The 14,077-nt window shown below is 46.5% G+C and overlaps 1 protein-coding gene and 1 long non-coding RNA gene across 5 annotated transcripts in view; one reads left to right on the top strand and one right to left on the bottom strand.

Annotated features, from left to right (window-relative positions):
• The window catches only part of LOC116965882, a 94,166-nt gene that overhangs the window by 25,293 nt on the left and 54,796 nt on the right, over positions 1–14,077 (bottom strand). The window lies entirely within an intron of this gene.
• The window catches only part of PAMR1 (peptidase domain containing associated with muscle regeneration 1), a 59,012-nt gene continuing 49,304 nt past the window's right edge, over positions 4,370–14,077 (top strand). For all 4 annotated transcript variants that reach the window (XM_033011125.2, XM_033011117.2, XM_033011105.2 and 1 more), the window contains exon 1: positions 4,370–4,578. In XM_033011125.2, the coding sequence (XP_032867016.1) occupies positions 4,506–4,578 (73 nt within the window). In that variant the 5' untranslated portion in view covers positions 4,370–4,505. The remainder of the gene's footprint in view (positions 4,579–14,077) is intronic.

Below are 14,077 nucleotides of genomic sequence, written 5' to 3'. Positions count from 1 at the left end.
GATAAGAATCTCAGCCCATTTCCCTTCAGATCAGTTTTTCCCCAAGATAAAACGGTGGTGTTCTTTCTGTTCTTGCAGACTGGACCACACAGTGTTTTCACGTCTCAGATTTGATGGTGGATTATTAGAAGTGCAAGTTAGTGGTATTAATTACACATTAATTTTTTCATTCAGTGGTCAATTTTTGCTAGGTACTTTAAAATTACTATTAAAATATGATAAGTCTATCCATTTTGCAGCACTCTGTTTTACAATTCAGTTTCAGTGGAATGTGATTTTCAAACCTATACTCTAAGTATGTTCAGCAATAGGGCAGATACAAACATCGCAGCCAAATGCTACAACGAGATTCCTCAGCAGCACAGACACATGGTTAAGAGCTTTTAGCTTTCTTTTACGAAGGATTACATACCGTCTGAAATATTTGGCCAGTGCAATCTGCCTGGTTTGGTCCCTGCCTCTTAATAGGAATGGAAGAAGTGCATTCAGGAGCACTGTGCAAGTAAGTTGCCCAGAGTAACACCTGGGGCTAAAGCTACATCCCACCAGAAAACTCATGTAAATAGGCCATGTGCAAATCTGTGGGATCATGGCTGAATTCACTTCTTTGGCTGCTGAGCCATTTTCTAAGGAGGCAGTGGATCCACATCTACACTGATTTTGCAAGGTGCCAAGCTAAGTTAAGCTAACCCTAAAAGAGGTGTCCCTGCAGAGCTGCTCCTTGTACAGAACAAAAACACAACTTCAGCTGTGGCCCTTGTGGGTGTGTTTTTGTCAATGGTTCTGGCCTTTATGAGAAACCTAAATATCAGGTCCTCTATGTCTGGCCTTAACAGTCTGTTTCCCATAGAGAGATTTCTGCTCAACAGCCTTTGTTTCTTCAACTTTTACAAAAGCCATGAACATTTTGCCTGTGATGACAGAGGTGCAGAACAGGAGCTACTATGCAATATAGGTGTGTGTGGAAACTAAATTACTCTACGGGTGTCCGTGGCGAGGTGCTGGCAGTGGGGGCTGCCCCATGCCCAGCATTTCCAGCCGGTTCCAGACAGTTCCAACTGCTGGATCTTCCTCAGCTGAGCCCCTCAGCCAGGCTGGTGGCACCTTGGGGAAAGTGTGTTTAAGGGCGGTGTCCTGGGTTGAGTGAGTGGTGGAGTTTTTTGGTAGCAGGGGAGGGGGCTATAGGGGTGGCTCCCTGTGAGAAGCTTCTCGAAGCTACCCCAGCTCCAAGTCAGCTCCACCTCTGCACCAAAACTGAGCCCATCAGCTGTGCCTCTGCGAGAACGTATTTAAGAAGGGACGTGGTGACGGGCAGTGGGACTGGTGAGGAGGAGTTGCGGCAGCTGCGTGAACACCAAGGTCAGTGGAGGAACGGAGGAAGAAAGGAGGGGGGAGGTGTTCCGGAGCAGAGACACCCCTGTATCCTGTGGGGAGACGGCAGGGCATCCCCCCCTGCCACCCATGGAGATCTACGGTGGAGCAGACATTGATTTGTGGCCTGTGGCTTCTGCCTGGATTAATCAAGGTGCTGTGCCTGAAGAAGGCCGGGGTCTCATGGGAAAAGGCAGCCCCGCTGCTGTAATTCAGTGCTGGGAGGATTGCAGCACGCGGGGGTGTCCCACGCTGGAACAGCTCGGGAAGGGCTGCAGCTGTGGGAGGGAATCCAGTCGGGGAAAGTTGGTGACGCACGACAGAGCAGTGTGGGGAATGCTGCAGCCCATGGGAGGGACTCCTGTTGGATAAAGTTTGTGGAGGACTGTCTCCTGTGAGAGGGGACCACGATGGAGCAGGAGGAACAAGTTCCGGAAACTCCCCTCACCGAAGATAAAGCAGTGGCAGCACTGACTGCACCCCCCATTCCCTGCCCCTGCGCCCCTGGGGGAGGAGGTAGAGATATCGGGAGCAGAGCTGAGCCCGGGAAGAAGGGAGGGGTGGGGGGAAGGTGTTCTCAAGATGTGGAAATGCTTCTCACTGTCTTACTCTGTTATGTGCTGTTAGTGTCTATAAATACAAGTTCCTTTTTTCTTCCCCTAACGAGTCTGCCTTTTGCTCGTGCCCATAAAGGGGAATTTTTCCCCATCCCAGTACTATCTCGAACCCCAAACCTGGCTCTCTGTCCCTTCTCATTGCCGGAGGAGAAGGGAGAGAGAGCTGCTGCATTGTGGTTGGCTGCCAACCAGGCCCAAACCACGACCGGTGGGCAAAAAAAAAAGTCAGAGAGGGAGAAGGAGAGAGGAAAAAAGTGAGAAACAGCCCTGCAAACAGCACAGCCAGAGAAGGAGGAGGGGGAGGAAGCTCTCCAGGCAGAGCAGGGGTTCCCCTGCAGCCCCCCAGAGCCCACGCCAGAGCAGATATACACCCCACAGCCCCTGGAGAACCCCACACCACAGCAGATGGGCATTTCCTGAAGGACTGCAGGCTGCGGACAGCCCATGCTGGAGCAGGGTGGAAGTGTGAGGGAGGAGGAAAGAGCAGCAGAGAAGAGCTGCAGTGGACTGACCCCAGCCCCAGTGCCCCGTCCCCCAGCACTGCTCGGGGGGGAGGTAGAGGAGTCGGGAGTGAAGGCGTGAAGTTTACCCTGGGACAGCAGGGGGGGACAATGTGTTGTTTTACTTTTCATTTTTGTTTCCCACTACCCAAATCTATTTTAATTAGCAATAAATTGAGTCGGGTCTGGTTTGCCTATGACACTAACTGGTAACCAGCTTCCCTGATTTTACCTTCTCTCTCTGTCGTGCTGAGCAGCGGGGCGGGGGCAGGCGGTGAGTGAGTGTGTGGGTGGGAGCTTGGCCCTTAGCCAAGGTTAACCCACCACAATTAGTATCTATAGATCAGACTGAAACAGCTATAAAGATGGTGTTTGAGATGTGGAAGCTATATGTTTATTGGCTGATTGTTACTGTATTTGCAGTTAGCATTGGTTCCACTGCTGGGAGCCAGGCAAAAAGTCAAATGACAGCTAAGTGCAAAATGTCCTTCAAGGACCATGTTATGTTGACGTGTTCTGAGTAGCACTATGTACCATGATGGCTAAAATCTTGGGATCTATCTCTGGTATTCTTATATTAGTATTTTCAAAGGTATGTTTGCATCAGTGTTAAGAGATGTAGAGAAAAAAAGATCATGAATAATCATGAATACTTTGGTATTGTATGATATGAAAGGAGGACAAACACTACAAAGACTGTTCACAGTTAAAAGTCAATAGGTTGGTAGACAGACAAGCATAACCTAGAGAGATGTCTGGATAAAGGAATTCACCCTGTGAAAGACCACCTGAAATTGTAATGGATTTTCCACTGTAATAAAGTACTCAAGGTTTCCATTGGCTACTGCTCTCAAATTTTTGAGGTTGCTCAACATGCCTAAGAGCTTTACAAACAGCTGTAGGTATCTGTTAAAGCTTTCTGAGATACTTGACTTTCTACTCTGAAGCAAATGACAATATTTCAACTTCCCTCCCCCTGCTGATATATGTAAATTTTGAAAACTTCCTACAGAAATGAAATTGAGAAAGTTTGATTTAGAACTATGAAAAATTTCCTTTGGATAGTATTGAAAAATTGTGCAAGAAAAATATTAGAAAAAATGACATATACTGCTATGAAACATGGGCTGAAGACCAGATAAAATCAGTATCATGTGCTAATAAAAAAGGGAAAACAAAATATGACACAAAGATAAAATCCAAAATAAATGGTTTCCTTTGTTTGGATTGAACATTTCCTCAACATCAACATGTTCTGACAAAACATTTCAATTTTGCCAAAATCACATTTCCTGGCAGAAATGGACTCTGTAAAAAGGTTGTGACTAGCTTGAGCGCGTGTATGCCAAGTGATTCCTTTTGTGTTCTGTGGTTTTCATCTGCTGTGAACTTCTAGTGAGCTTCATTCATTCATCGGCCCCACCATTAAGAATGCACGGCTATTTTAAGCATGTTGTGCAGGGGAACATGCCACTTGGCCAGCTGCCCGGTGAGGGGAGCGTGGGCCAGCATCCCCCTCTGCACCCACCCCATGCCCAGACCTGCTGTTAGGGGCAGCACCCTGGGGATGTGCCAACCCCTGCAAGCCCCAGGGCAGCATGTACGAAGTGCCTCCTTCTGGAGATGTCTGTAACTTCAGCTCACCCACCGCAACTGGGATGACTCATATAAAGAGATATTCACATTTCTGTTTCTTCTCCCTTTACACTATCTTTCTTTCTGAGATGAAAATCGCTATCTCAGAGCTGAGCACTGAGCCAACAAACCCATCACAAAAGGGATTGGCTGCCAGAGTCCAGAAAGGGTTAAGGCAGCAGTTGGAGAGGTTTGGGGTGACGTCGTGCTTCTGGACGCCTGAGAAGTCTCTTGAAGGTAGTTCCCCTCTGGTGAGGATGGGAGCGAGCTGAGGTCTGAAATCCGAGATCCCTCGCAGCCTGGAGCTGGTGAGGTCCCAGTAAAAGCTGTTTGCCTGCTTTCCCTTCCCGAGCAGTCACACCGCTGCACTGGCCTGGGCAGTATGGAGCGAGCCCCCTGGACACATGTAGGACTCACTCTCCTCCAGCTCCTGCTCATCTCCTGCTTGCCAAGAGGTACCGTAAGTGAATGTGTGCGTCCCCGGCACAGCCGAATGAGTCCCTTTCCTTAAGTGTGGTCAGAGGGGTTTGATCTCATGCACTGTCATGGGAAGTAGAGAGATCTGCAGGAATGGTAATAATAGAAAGAAGGGGATCTGCTTTATTTATTTTTTTTCTTGCTGGTATGGAGTGTGTGTGGGGGGAGGTTTGCCCAGGGATGATTTCCAGGCAAACTTAATAGCCTTAAAGCGAAACAACTGGCTGGATTTTTTTGCCAATGGCCATCAAGAAAAGGGTATGCAATCACTTCACTTACTACTGCTTTATTTTCTCAACGCTCAGTGCTAAGGAAATGATGATAAAAAGAGGCATTTAAGTCTCTGAATTGTAAAGCGTAATTTGTTTAGTTTGGCAAGACAGAGACTTTCCTCTCCAGCCCCAACACCAAGAATGAAGGCAAAGGAGGAAAAAAGTGAAGGGAAAAAAAGGAAAACAAAAGTCACACATTGTTTCCGATCTGGGCTTTAGTTCTGCCAATATTATTCTTTCGAAGGGGAAGCCTCGTTAAAGCAGAATGATCTTTTTTATACTCAAGCCTGACTCCAGCTTCAGCTGAACCAGCATGTAAGGTTTCTTCTTAACAAGGTTAAGCAAAAAGCATTTACTACCGAGTGCAAATTTGCTGTTGTTATGGCCACGAACGTGGGCTGTTCACACCTGGAGGTGGCTGGAGCTGCTTGCAGCAGCTAGCTGTCAGCGTCGCAGGCTGCCTTCTGGGGAGCTGCAGCCCTAAGGACGGGGCGGTGAGGTGCCCTCAAATCACCCACCCTTCAAGCTGCCGCCAGTGGCAGCACTCCTGGCAAGGTAAGTGACTCTTACCGGGGAGCTGTCAGGTATGCAGGCACTTCAGCTGTGGTGGCTATAAATAACGTGCGTCAAGGACAGCACTTCAGAGCCCACCTCACCAGGGTCTGCCTCTGTAGTGCCCTTCCCTGCCAGACCCTGGGGCCCAGGGTGCAGGTGATGGGTGGTGGCCAGGGATGTCTGCCTGCCAGGCCGGCCACCAGCACCGTCCTGCCAGAGCTTCCCCGTGGGGCACGAGCACAGATTGCTTCTCCACACCTTTGTCCCACATGCACCGATTTGTCCCCCGTGGTGGCCTGCCCCTCAGCCACATGCCACCTTGCACGCCGGCCGCGCTCCGTGCCATGTGCTGGAGTGGCACAGAAATAAATAGTCCTGCTGGTGGCAAAGCAGCCCTAGGCATGGGCTGCGGCTGTCCAGTGGCTCGATGGGCAACGAATCCTTCCTGCTGAGGGGACAGATGGCACGTCTCTCATGGCGAGAAGTGGGCAGACACTGAGCTGCCGGGGGCCCCCTCGGCAGCAGCGACGAGGGGAGGCAGGAGGAAGGACAACGACAGGCAATGCGAGCTTGCGAGGGAGGACACTGGTTCCCCCCAAAACCAGCTCCACAGGCGCCAGGAGCAGTGAGACAAGGGCCTGGGGGACACATGGAGGAGGGCCATCCCCCTCGCCCCCTCCCCTGCTCTGCTGCTGGTGGAGTGCCCGGCACAGAGCTGGCAGCATGAGGGGCAGCCAGGAGCTCCCCTCGGCAGCGGCGGCGGGGGCACTCAGAGGCAGGGGAGGGATTCAAAAGTGTGGTGGCCTTAGCATGTCAGGGCAGGTTGGAAAAGAGCATTTTGCCTCCTCCCCACAGATGTATCCAATTTTTATCCATATTTATCACACCCAGTTGCACAGGGCTTGCTTCAAGACTTGGGGGCAGGAGTCAGGGAGGTCTGGGAATTGATTTTTGGAATAAGCTTGAAGTGCAAGTGACTCATATTTCCTTAAAAATATATGTGTGTTTGTGTGTGTTTCTGCCTATCTAAACCCTTCCCAACTTCTCTTCCCCTCCCCATCCAGCCTCTGTCTAGAGAAGTGGAGGCCAGATGCACTCAGATGTATCCAGATGCATTCAATCTTAGCAAATGGGTTACTTCAGTTCACATGTTTAGGTTCCTAGCATGGACAAATGGAAAGAGGTTTGCTTTCTTTTTTGGAGAAAATCTGGGGTTACTCACTCTCGACCCTGAGGCCACCTCAGAGGGCTCCCAGCAGCCCCTGTAATCCTGCCAGTGCCCAGCACCTGCCCCTCCAGCAACCCAGAGGGAGCCCTCAGCACTGCAGTGCGGCGTGGGCGCTGCCGGCAGTGTGAGCTCCCGTGGGGACGTGGGTGCCCCTCTCCCTCCTGCAGGACCAGGGATGAGCTGCAGGGCAAGTGGGGAGGCAGGCCACCGGGCAGGGAGACAAGCTGTCAGCAGGGACAGGGGGCTGGCTGCCTGAGGGCATCTGCAGCCCTTGGTTAGGGCTGGGCTACACATCCCTGGGGAGCCGTAAGGAGTAAAATTTGAGATGGAGGCTCAGGGGTTTTGCTGCTGCCTGTCTGGATGATTTCTGTCTGGACAACATTAACAGGAAGTAAAACTGCCAATGTGATCCAGGTCTCGCACCATTACAGCAAGCAACCACTCACAACAGGTCCAGCATCACTCCTCCATGTTTATAACACAAGCATATTCTCGCGTTATGTGGTCATGTAGCTGCCTCTTCTCCACAGATTCCCAAATATTCTCCGCTGTTGAAGAAGTCTAGCTTTGCCCCCCAGACCCTATTAGCAAAGTCTGGGCTCTCTAACCTCATCCAGGCTGTCACTAACTCAAAAGTGCTAAATTTATTACCTGTTTCTGTTCCTTGTCTTGCAGCACAAAGCAAGCAAAATCTCTTCCTGGTCACACTAGCATAATTTTTATGGTCTGTCCCTAAAGGGAAAGGAGGGGATAGAAGGGTTTGCTACAAGAAAATGGGGAAAAGGAGCAGAATTTCGACTTGGGAGGTATGGAGTATGGCTCTATTTTGCACGATGCAGCTTACCACCAGTGAACAAGGGCTGCTGAAATGTAGGAATAAAGGGAAGGGGAAGTTTCCAGCAGCAACAAGCATCCTACCCTGGGGCTACCTGTCAGTCCTGTGGAAGCATAGGGTGGAGCAGGCAAGAGGAGGGCCTGCAGGGCATGCAGGTTTATTGAAAGAGGAAAATGGTGGGAATGCCACAACCCAACAGGTTAGGCATCACAGCTGAGGAAACGTTGGCTGAGCAGTAGTGAGATTACTGAGGCTTTAACGTGTAGAAAGTACTGACAGTCCAGTTTTCAGTTAAGACTGGAAATAGAAAACCCTAGAGCTATTTGTGTTAATGCTGTTTTTGCATTATCCCACCATTACAGCAATTAGATGGGCAAAGTCTAGACCTCACAAATAGGAAGCACAATTTTTATTTGGCTTTCCTTTTAGTTACACGGAGTTACTTGATTTTTATCACAGACAAAGCAAAACAAAGCAGTGTGGAGAGCAGTACAAGCCTTGGAAGTCACATGGGAAATCCTGTTAAGGACCTGATGGAGACCTCAAAAATAATCTTTTTATTGAACTAACAGTTCTCTCCTTGGAGTAGAAGTGTCAGGAGTTTATGCTTTGTTTGTCATAGCCTAGTTAAGAATAGAAGCTTACAAATGTAAAAAAAGCACTACTGTAGGAGCACGATGAAGCAAACCTACAGCCTACAGGAAGAACTTCAGAACTATTTATTTCTGAATTTATAGCTACTAAACACTGTATGACAACAGGAAACCTGGAATAGAGACCCTCCTATTTGAAAACATTAGGCAGACCTCAATTCCTGAATCAAAGGAGAATGTGCATTAGCCTTTTTTTCTATGTGAAACATATTCTGAATTGTTAAAAAGGTAGAGTTTAAGACAACAGTGGTCTCATCCAGCAGAACACAGTTGTACTTACACTAAACAGGCTTTCAATGCATTTCTTAAACAGAATATACTTTCTGTAGTAGTTTAGTCTGCTTTCAACACAATCCTGCATTTGGGACAAAAAAGACAGTTGAGTTAACACACATTTATTAAGTGGACAGATTCAGCTTAGTATAGTTGGTTTCCCCCTGTGTTCACACACTGGCTTTGATTTTTTTTTTAATGGAAATCCTTTCTGGTTTCTCCCCCCCTACTCTTACCGCTGTGTGAAAGCACACGCTAATGGCCAGGAAAGGATGCTAACTGACTCTATAGGAGAAGCAGTCTAATTATTTAGCAAAGGTCTGCGACCCATAAAGTAAGCGCACTGAGTAAAACTAAAACAGGGATGTATTTTAGCTCCTCTTTTAATTAGCCCAGCTGCTAAAAAGAATAATAGGTACATAATTTCTAAAGAGAAGCAAGGGCTTTTAGAAACAGCATTATCCCTTTCATCCTCTTAACACATCGATTAGGAAAATAGGCATCATTTACACAATAGGTTATCTGAGGCAAAAAGAGGTTAAGAATAAAGACCTGCACTTTCCTTCATTATTAATGGTTTCGGCTATACCATTTTCCAAGACCCCTAGTAAAAGCCTCTCAGAGGGAACATCTCTTTCCTTCCGAGGTCTACTCCTCTTGGCCTTAATGAAATCAAATGAAAAGTTTTACTGTTCATCACAGTGGAGCCACAGTTGCACCCAACATGTTTCTCATTTCCAGATGACAAATTCTAGATCTCGTGTGCTCAGAGCTCTTCTTGTTGTTAACATCCACACACTTGATACCTATGGGGTAGGACCCAGCTTGCTCATCTGTGCAATGACAGTAGAGCTGAGTAAGTAAAGAGCAGGATAAAACAGCAATAAAAATGAGACAGACCTAAAGAAAATGTTGGCTGTTACTAGGTCTCACCTCTGTTGGAGCTGTTTTTTCTTTAAATGAGAAAGCTTCAGTTCAGAATTATTACATGGCCAAACATTCCTTAGTATGAGCCTTAAGAAATTGCTCCCTCAAACTCAAAAGCTCTTTTTTCTGCAGAAGGCAGTAATTGTTTTTGAGCATCATGCTGAAAAATTTAAATGCAGTCAAATAAAAAGGGGCAGGTTCTCATCTATGGAACATGAGCTGGTTGAATAATCACTTTGAAATAGTCATCCTCTATGGACTCCAATTTTAGAGACATACCTGTTCATACCTGGTTTTATTTACAATGCACTGTTAATTAGTATACCCCTTTTCAAAGTAATTTGAAACAATACTTCTTTGAACCTAAGTAGTGTTTTACCAATGTGCTGATGGATAAATTGAGGCATGGAAGGACAACTTATCTTTGCAGGGTAACAAAATGGACTTGTAGGATGGGAACTTTCATCAGTTCAGACCAACATATGGCTGTCCTTATAAAGCACTTACTTTCATCTTTCAGGAGTCCTGATAAATATATATATCCAGCAGGGTCCTAAGGTGCTCTGTCTTTTGGAGGACTGTAGAGCACATTTAGGTTGTAAAATTTTCTTTTTTTTTTCTCCCAATGACAGAAGGAGATGGCAAACTGGTTTTCTGCTGGATCTGTCCTCTGATCCCCCCACGTAGCAGCTAATACCAGCACAAAGACAGGGAGTAGGAATGGGAAGTCAGGGAGAGAAGAGAGGAAAGTGTCCCACCTCAGCAGCAGCATGGGCATATATCAGCTTAAAGTGACTGCAGCCCCAAAGAAGTCATTCTTCCAAAGAAGTGGAAGACACAAGAGTTAATTGGTGTAATCAGGCTTGCTTCAATTCACCTTAGTTCTTAGCCATATGCTTTTCCCAGCTCTTGGACCTTTGGGACAGAAATCCCCTTTCTACCTAGCAAGGTATCTATGACTGACAAATTCACCATGGCAAAAGACAAGTGTGCTGAAGCTGAAGTTTTACCATGATGAGCCTGACCCAACCCTGAAGCAGCAATGTGCTTGTAAGTATGTTCTCACTGTATATCCCACAGGATTCATCACTATTCTTTCTAGCAGACCTTGTATTGAATAGAACTAGTGCTTTAAGATGGTCTTATCCTTGCAGCTATTTTCTTATTACTTGGGCATCCTCTTTGAACTCACTGGCATACGTAACTTATCTCCAGTCTTAAGGGTGAGGGCTAACGGGGCCTTCACTTATCTTCCGAGGAGACTTCTTGATTTTCAGAATGGTGTAGTAAAAACTACCCTTTTGGAAGGTTTCATTTCCACTCAATTTCAAACACTATTTCTCTCAAACCTCCATCACAACCCTTCCCAAATACTAATAAAATAATTTCTTGTGTGGTTTTTATCACCTAATTTTCCAAAGTCCTGCCGTTTGGAACAGGATAGTATTTGAGGTTTAGCAAGGACAAAGATGGCTGAGTCATATGTGTGCCCAGACCATAAGGGTGATAGGAAAAACAGACACTCTTTGTGTGTGTCAGGGAGATAATGACTACATCACTAACTGTTCAAGCTCCTCTGCTGCACACCAGGCTGCCCAAGCACATCTTGGACAAGGAAGTCGGCATGTTTTGAAAAGGTGAAACAAAAATAAGAAGCAAAAAAGGGAATTCTGGGCCAGAGAAAGTGAGGGATGTAGGTGAGCCTGGCAAGACAAATCAGAGCTGGATTTGCTGCAACTTTGTAAAGGACGTTAGTGACAGCAGAAGCTTCATACTCCACCAGATTAAAACTAATTACCCTCCAAGCTATTGCAGCACGTGGAATAACCTTCTTCCACTCCTTCACTTCACTAGCTCCCGTGGGTTCATGGTACAGAGGCAGGCAGGCAAGCACCACTTTTAAAAAGGCAAACACTGAGCCAAGTCAAAATCAAGAGCAAAGGCTGAAAGTTTCACCGTTGCACTCTTGAGGATCTGTGGAGAAACCGAGGTCCTGCTACTGACAGGGAAAGTCAGTAAGCACTGAACTACTCAGAAAATGGGCTGTGCATTTCATTTGATGCCAGCTCCTTTGCAGATGCTCTTCATCTGCTTCTCAACAGCTCAGCTCCCAGCGCTGGCTCAGCAGAGGCCAGAGCAGGATCAGTCAGCCCACCCCTCCACACGGTCCTGCTGCACCTTCTCCTTGCTGCAGCTCATCCCCCACATGCAGGCTTTCACAGAGGAGGCTCAGGGCCACCTTTCGCTCCTCCAAGGCCCCGGCTCAGCACTGAGGATCAGGGGAGGTGGCAGCATTGCTGTGATGAGTTGCCACTGCTGTAACAATGCTCAGACTGACACCGCTAGCAGGGAGGACACCGAGTGGGAACATCCCCTCCTACTGCCATCTTACAAAGGCTAACAGCATTTAGGATCTGAAACTTGCTATAGGGAGTAGGCAGTCTCGCTAAGTGCAGAAGTCGGTGAAAAACATGAACGTGTTGCCATCCAAACCTGGAAATGCATGAGGATTACCAGCCTCCCTGCGTATGCCTCAGTGCTCATCTCCCACCTCACTTCTACCTCAGGCTGGACTGAAAGCTTCGGGTGAAATGTTGCATTGTGCTCTGCCAGGCTCTGAAGCCAGGGAGGTCTTCCCTCTGGCACCTTCCCTGGAGGTTCACATGCTTTCCCAACACAGCCATTTCTTGCTTGGTTTCCATGGTCTTGAGCTGCTTCCATGTGTACTGTTTACGCCTCAATTCCATGGGCTTTTCTTCCATCATTAAAATCCCATAAATTAATCCACTGTTTATTTGCCTGTCCAGAGACTTGTTTGTTCTTTTTGGCTAAACATTTTGCATGGGTTGTCAAGCAGCTCCTTCCTGCTTCTCCCACAATCAGGTCAAGCCACTTTCGGGACTGTGTTTGATGCTGGGAGATGCAGCCACTGCCTGCAAGCCAGACTGCCTGCTTTGGAGGATTATCAAGTCAGGCCTACAAAGCACCCCACAATTATCTCTGCCACAGCTGGCCAAGGCCTGACTTCCAGTATTTTACACAGTCAGTAAATCTCCCCCGACTCTTCCCTGACTCATTCTCTTCTGTTTTGGGGTAATAATAGCCAAGTGTGGGTGTGGGGAGCTGCCAGTGGTTACCACTCTCCAAACACACAAGGGGGAGTGGGGTTATGCCTTTTCCTCCCTGGAGCCCAGGCTGAGCTCAGCAACACAAACATTCATTACGCATGCTAGCAGCTCTGAGAACCTCCCTCTTAAATTTCTGAGAGAAATGTTTCCTTTGCCTTTTGTTCCGTAGTCTGGAGATACTTACGCAAAACAAAAGGGATCCTACCATTATTAAAGAGGTGCATGAAGTCTTCATGAAAATTTCTTTAAAGAACAGCTTCTACAAAACTTCAGAATAGATTTCATGATTTCTGTGAAGAAAATCTTAGAGGGGATCACTTAAAAAAAAAATCTCAAATGCACAAATTGCCTTGTCGAGGCTATATATGTTGCCCAAACTGCAGTACCTGAGAACCTGAAAGGGAATTAAAATGTCACTAAACCAAAAGACAGTCTATTTTAATTGTCTGAGTTGAGACAAGGGCAAGAAGTGAGCAAACAGCATTCCTAGGTAGCAGCAAATTTATCTTTACAATTATTTATGGGCCAAGATCTGCTGCTCCCATCTTAACACTAAATATTACCTTAAACTCAACTTACTCTACAAATACATTCATTCGATTCACCAAGAGTAAGTGTGGCATTTGCCTTTTGGCCCTGCTGTGTACACAAACTGTACATATAAATATCCATATGCACACAGACTCACTCTCTGCACACATACAAATACATGTGTAATATTTCATAGAAGCATAGAGTAATTTAGGTTGAAAGGGACCTTTGGAAGTCATCTGGTCCAGCCCCTCTCTCAGAGAAGTGCTAACCTGGAAGATATGTTGTGTTGCTCACAGCCTTATCTCACTAGGTTTTGAATTCCTGCAAGGATGGAGACGTGCCTTAGTTACCCCAGCACAACTTTGCCTGTGAACATTCGGATCATTTTACAGATGGCAATTTCTCTTGGGCAATTTACAGCTACAACCCACATGGATATAGACATTTTATTAATACGCTTTAGCAATCTTGAGAGAAATTAGATTTCTAGGGAAACATGAGAATTTGAAGGAAGCTCCCGAGTGTTGGGTAGTTATTTATTACTCAGACTTTGGGGAGTCCTCCTTCAACAAGGAGTGAGACCCCCACCCCCACATACCACAGAAACAGCTATTTTCAGTCATGTATGGTGAGATGTATAAAACTGAGTGTCAGTTCTAATAAGATAATTAGACACGTGTAACCAATTTGCCCTGGAATCTGAATAAAATACAGTTCATAGATAAATGGCTTCATTAAAAGAGAATAATAGCCATAGGTTAAGAAGTCCCAACTTGGCCAAGTTGACTGACTGCTGTTCTGGGAATTAGAAGGCATGAGTTTAATTCTGGCTCTGCTATTGTTTTTTTTTTTTTTTTTTTCTCTGGGACCTTGAGCAAAGTCACTTTACCTCCCTTGTGCTTCAGTTTCCCATCTGGAAAAAGGACTTTGTAGAGCATGTCGAGATCTACAGGGAAAAGGCTATATAAGTGCCAAACACCAAGGTTATTTTGATGCAAGAATTTATTATTGGAATAAAAAAATTACAGAACCTTATTGAATGCAGAAACGGCTTTCTTCTTCTGTTTGGAAT

The sequence above is a fragment of the Tyto alba genome, unplaced genomic scaffold, assembly GCF_018691265.1.
Source record: "Tyto alba isolate M040663 unplaced genomic scaffold, T.alba_DEE_v4.0 Super-Scaffold_18, whole genome shotgun sequence".
Taxonomy (NCBI): domain Eukaryota; kingdom Metazoa; phylum Chordata; class Aves; order Strigiformes; family Tytonidae; genus Tyto; species Tyto alba.
Note: the sequence above shows the minus strand (reverse complement) of the source record. Positions and strands in the feature narration are given on the sequence as shown.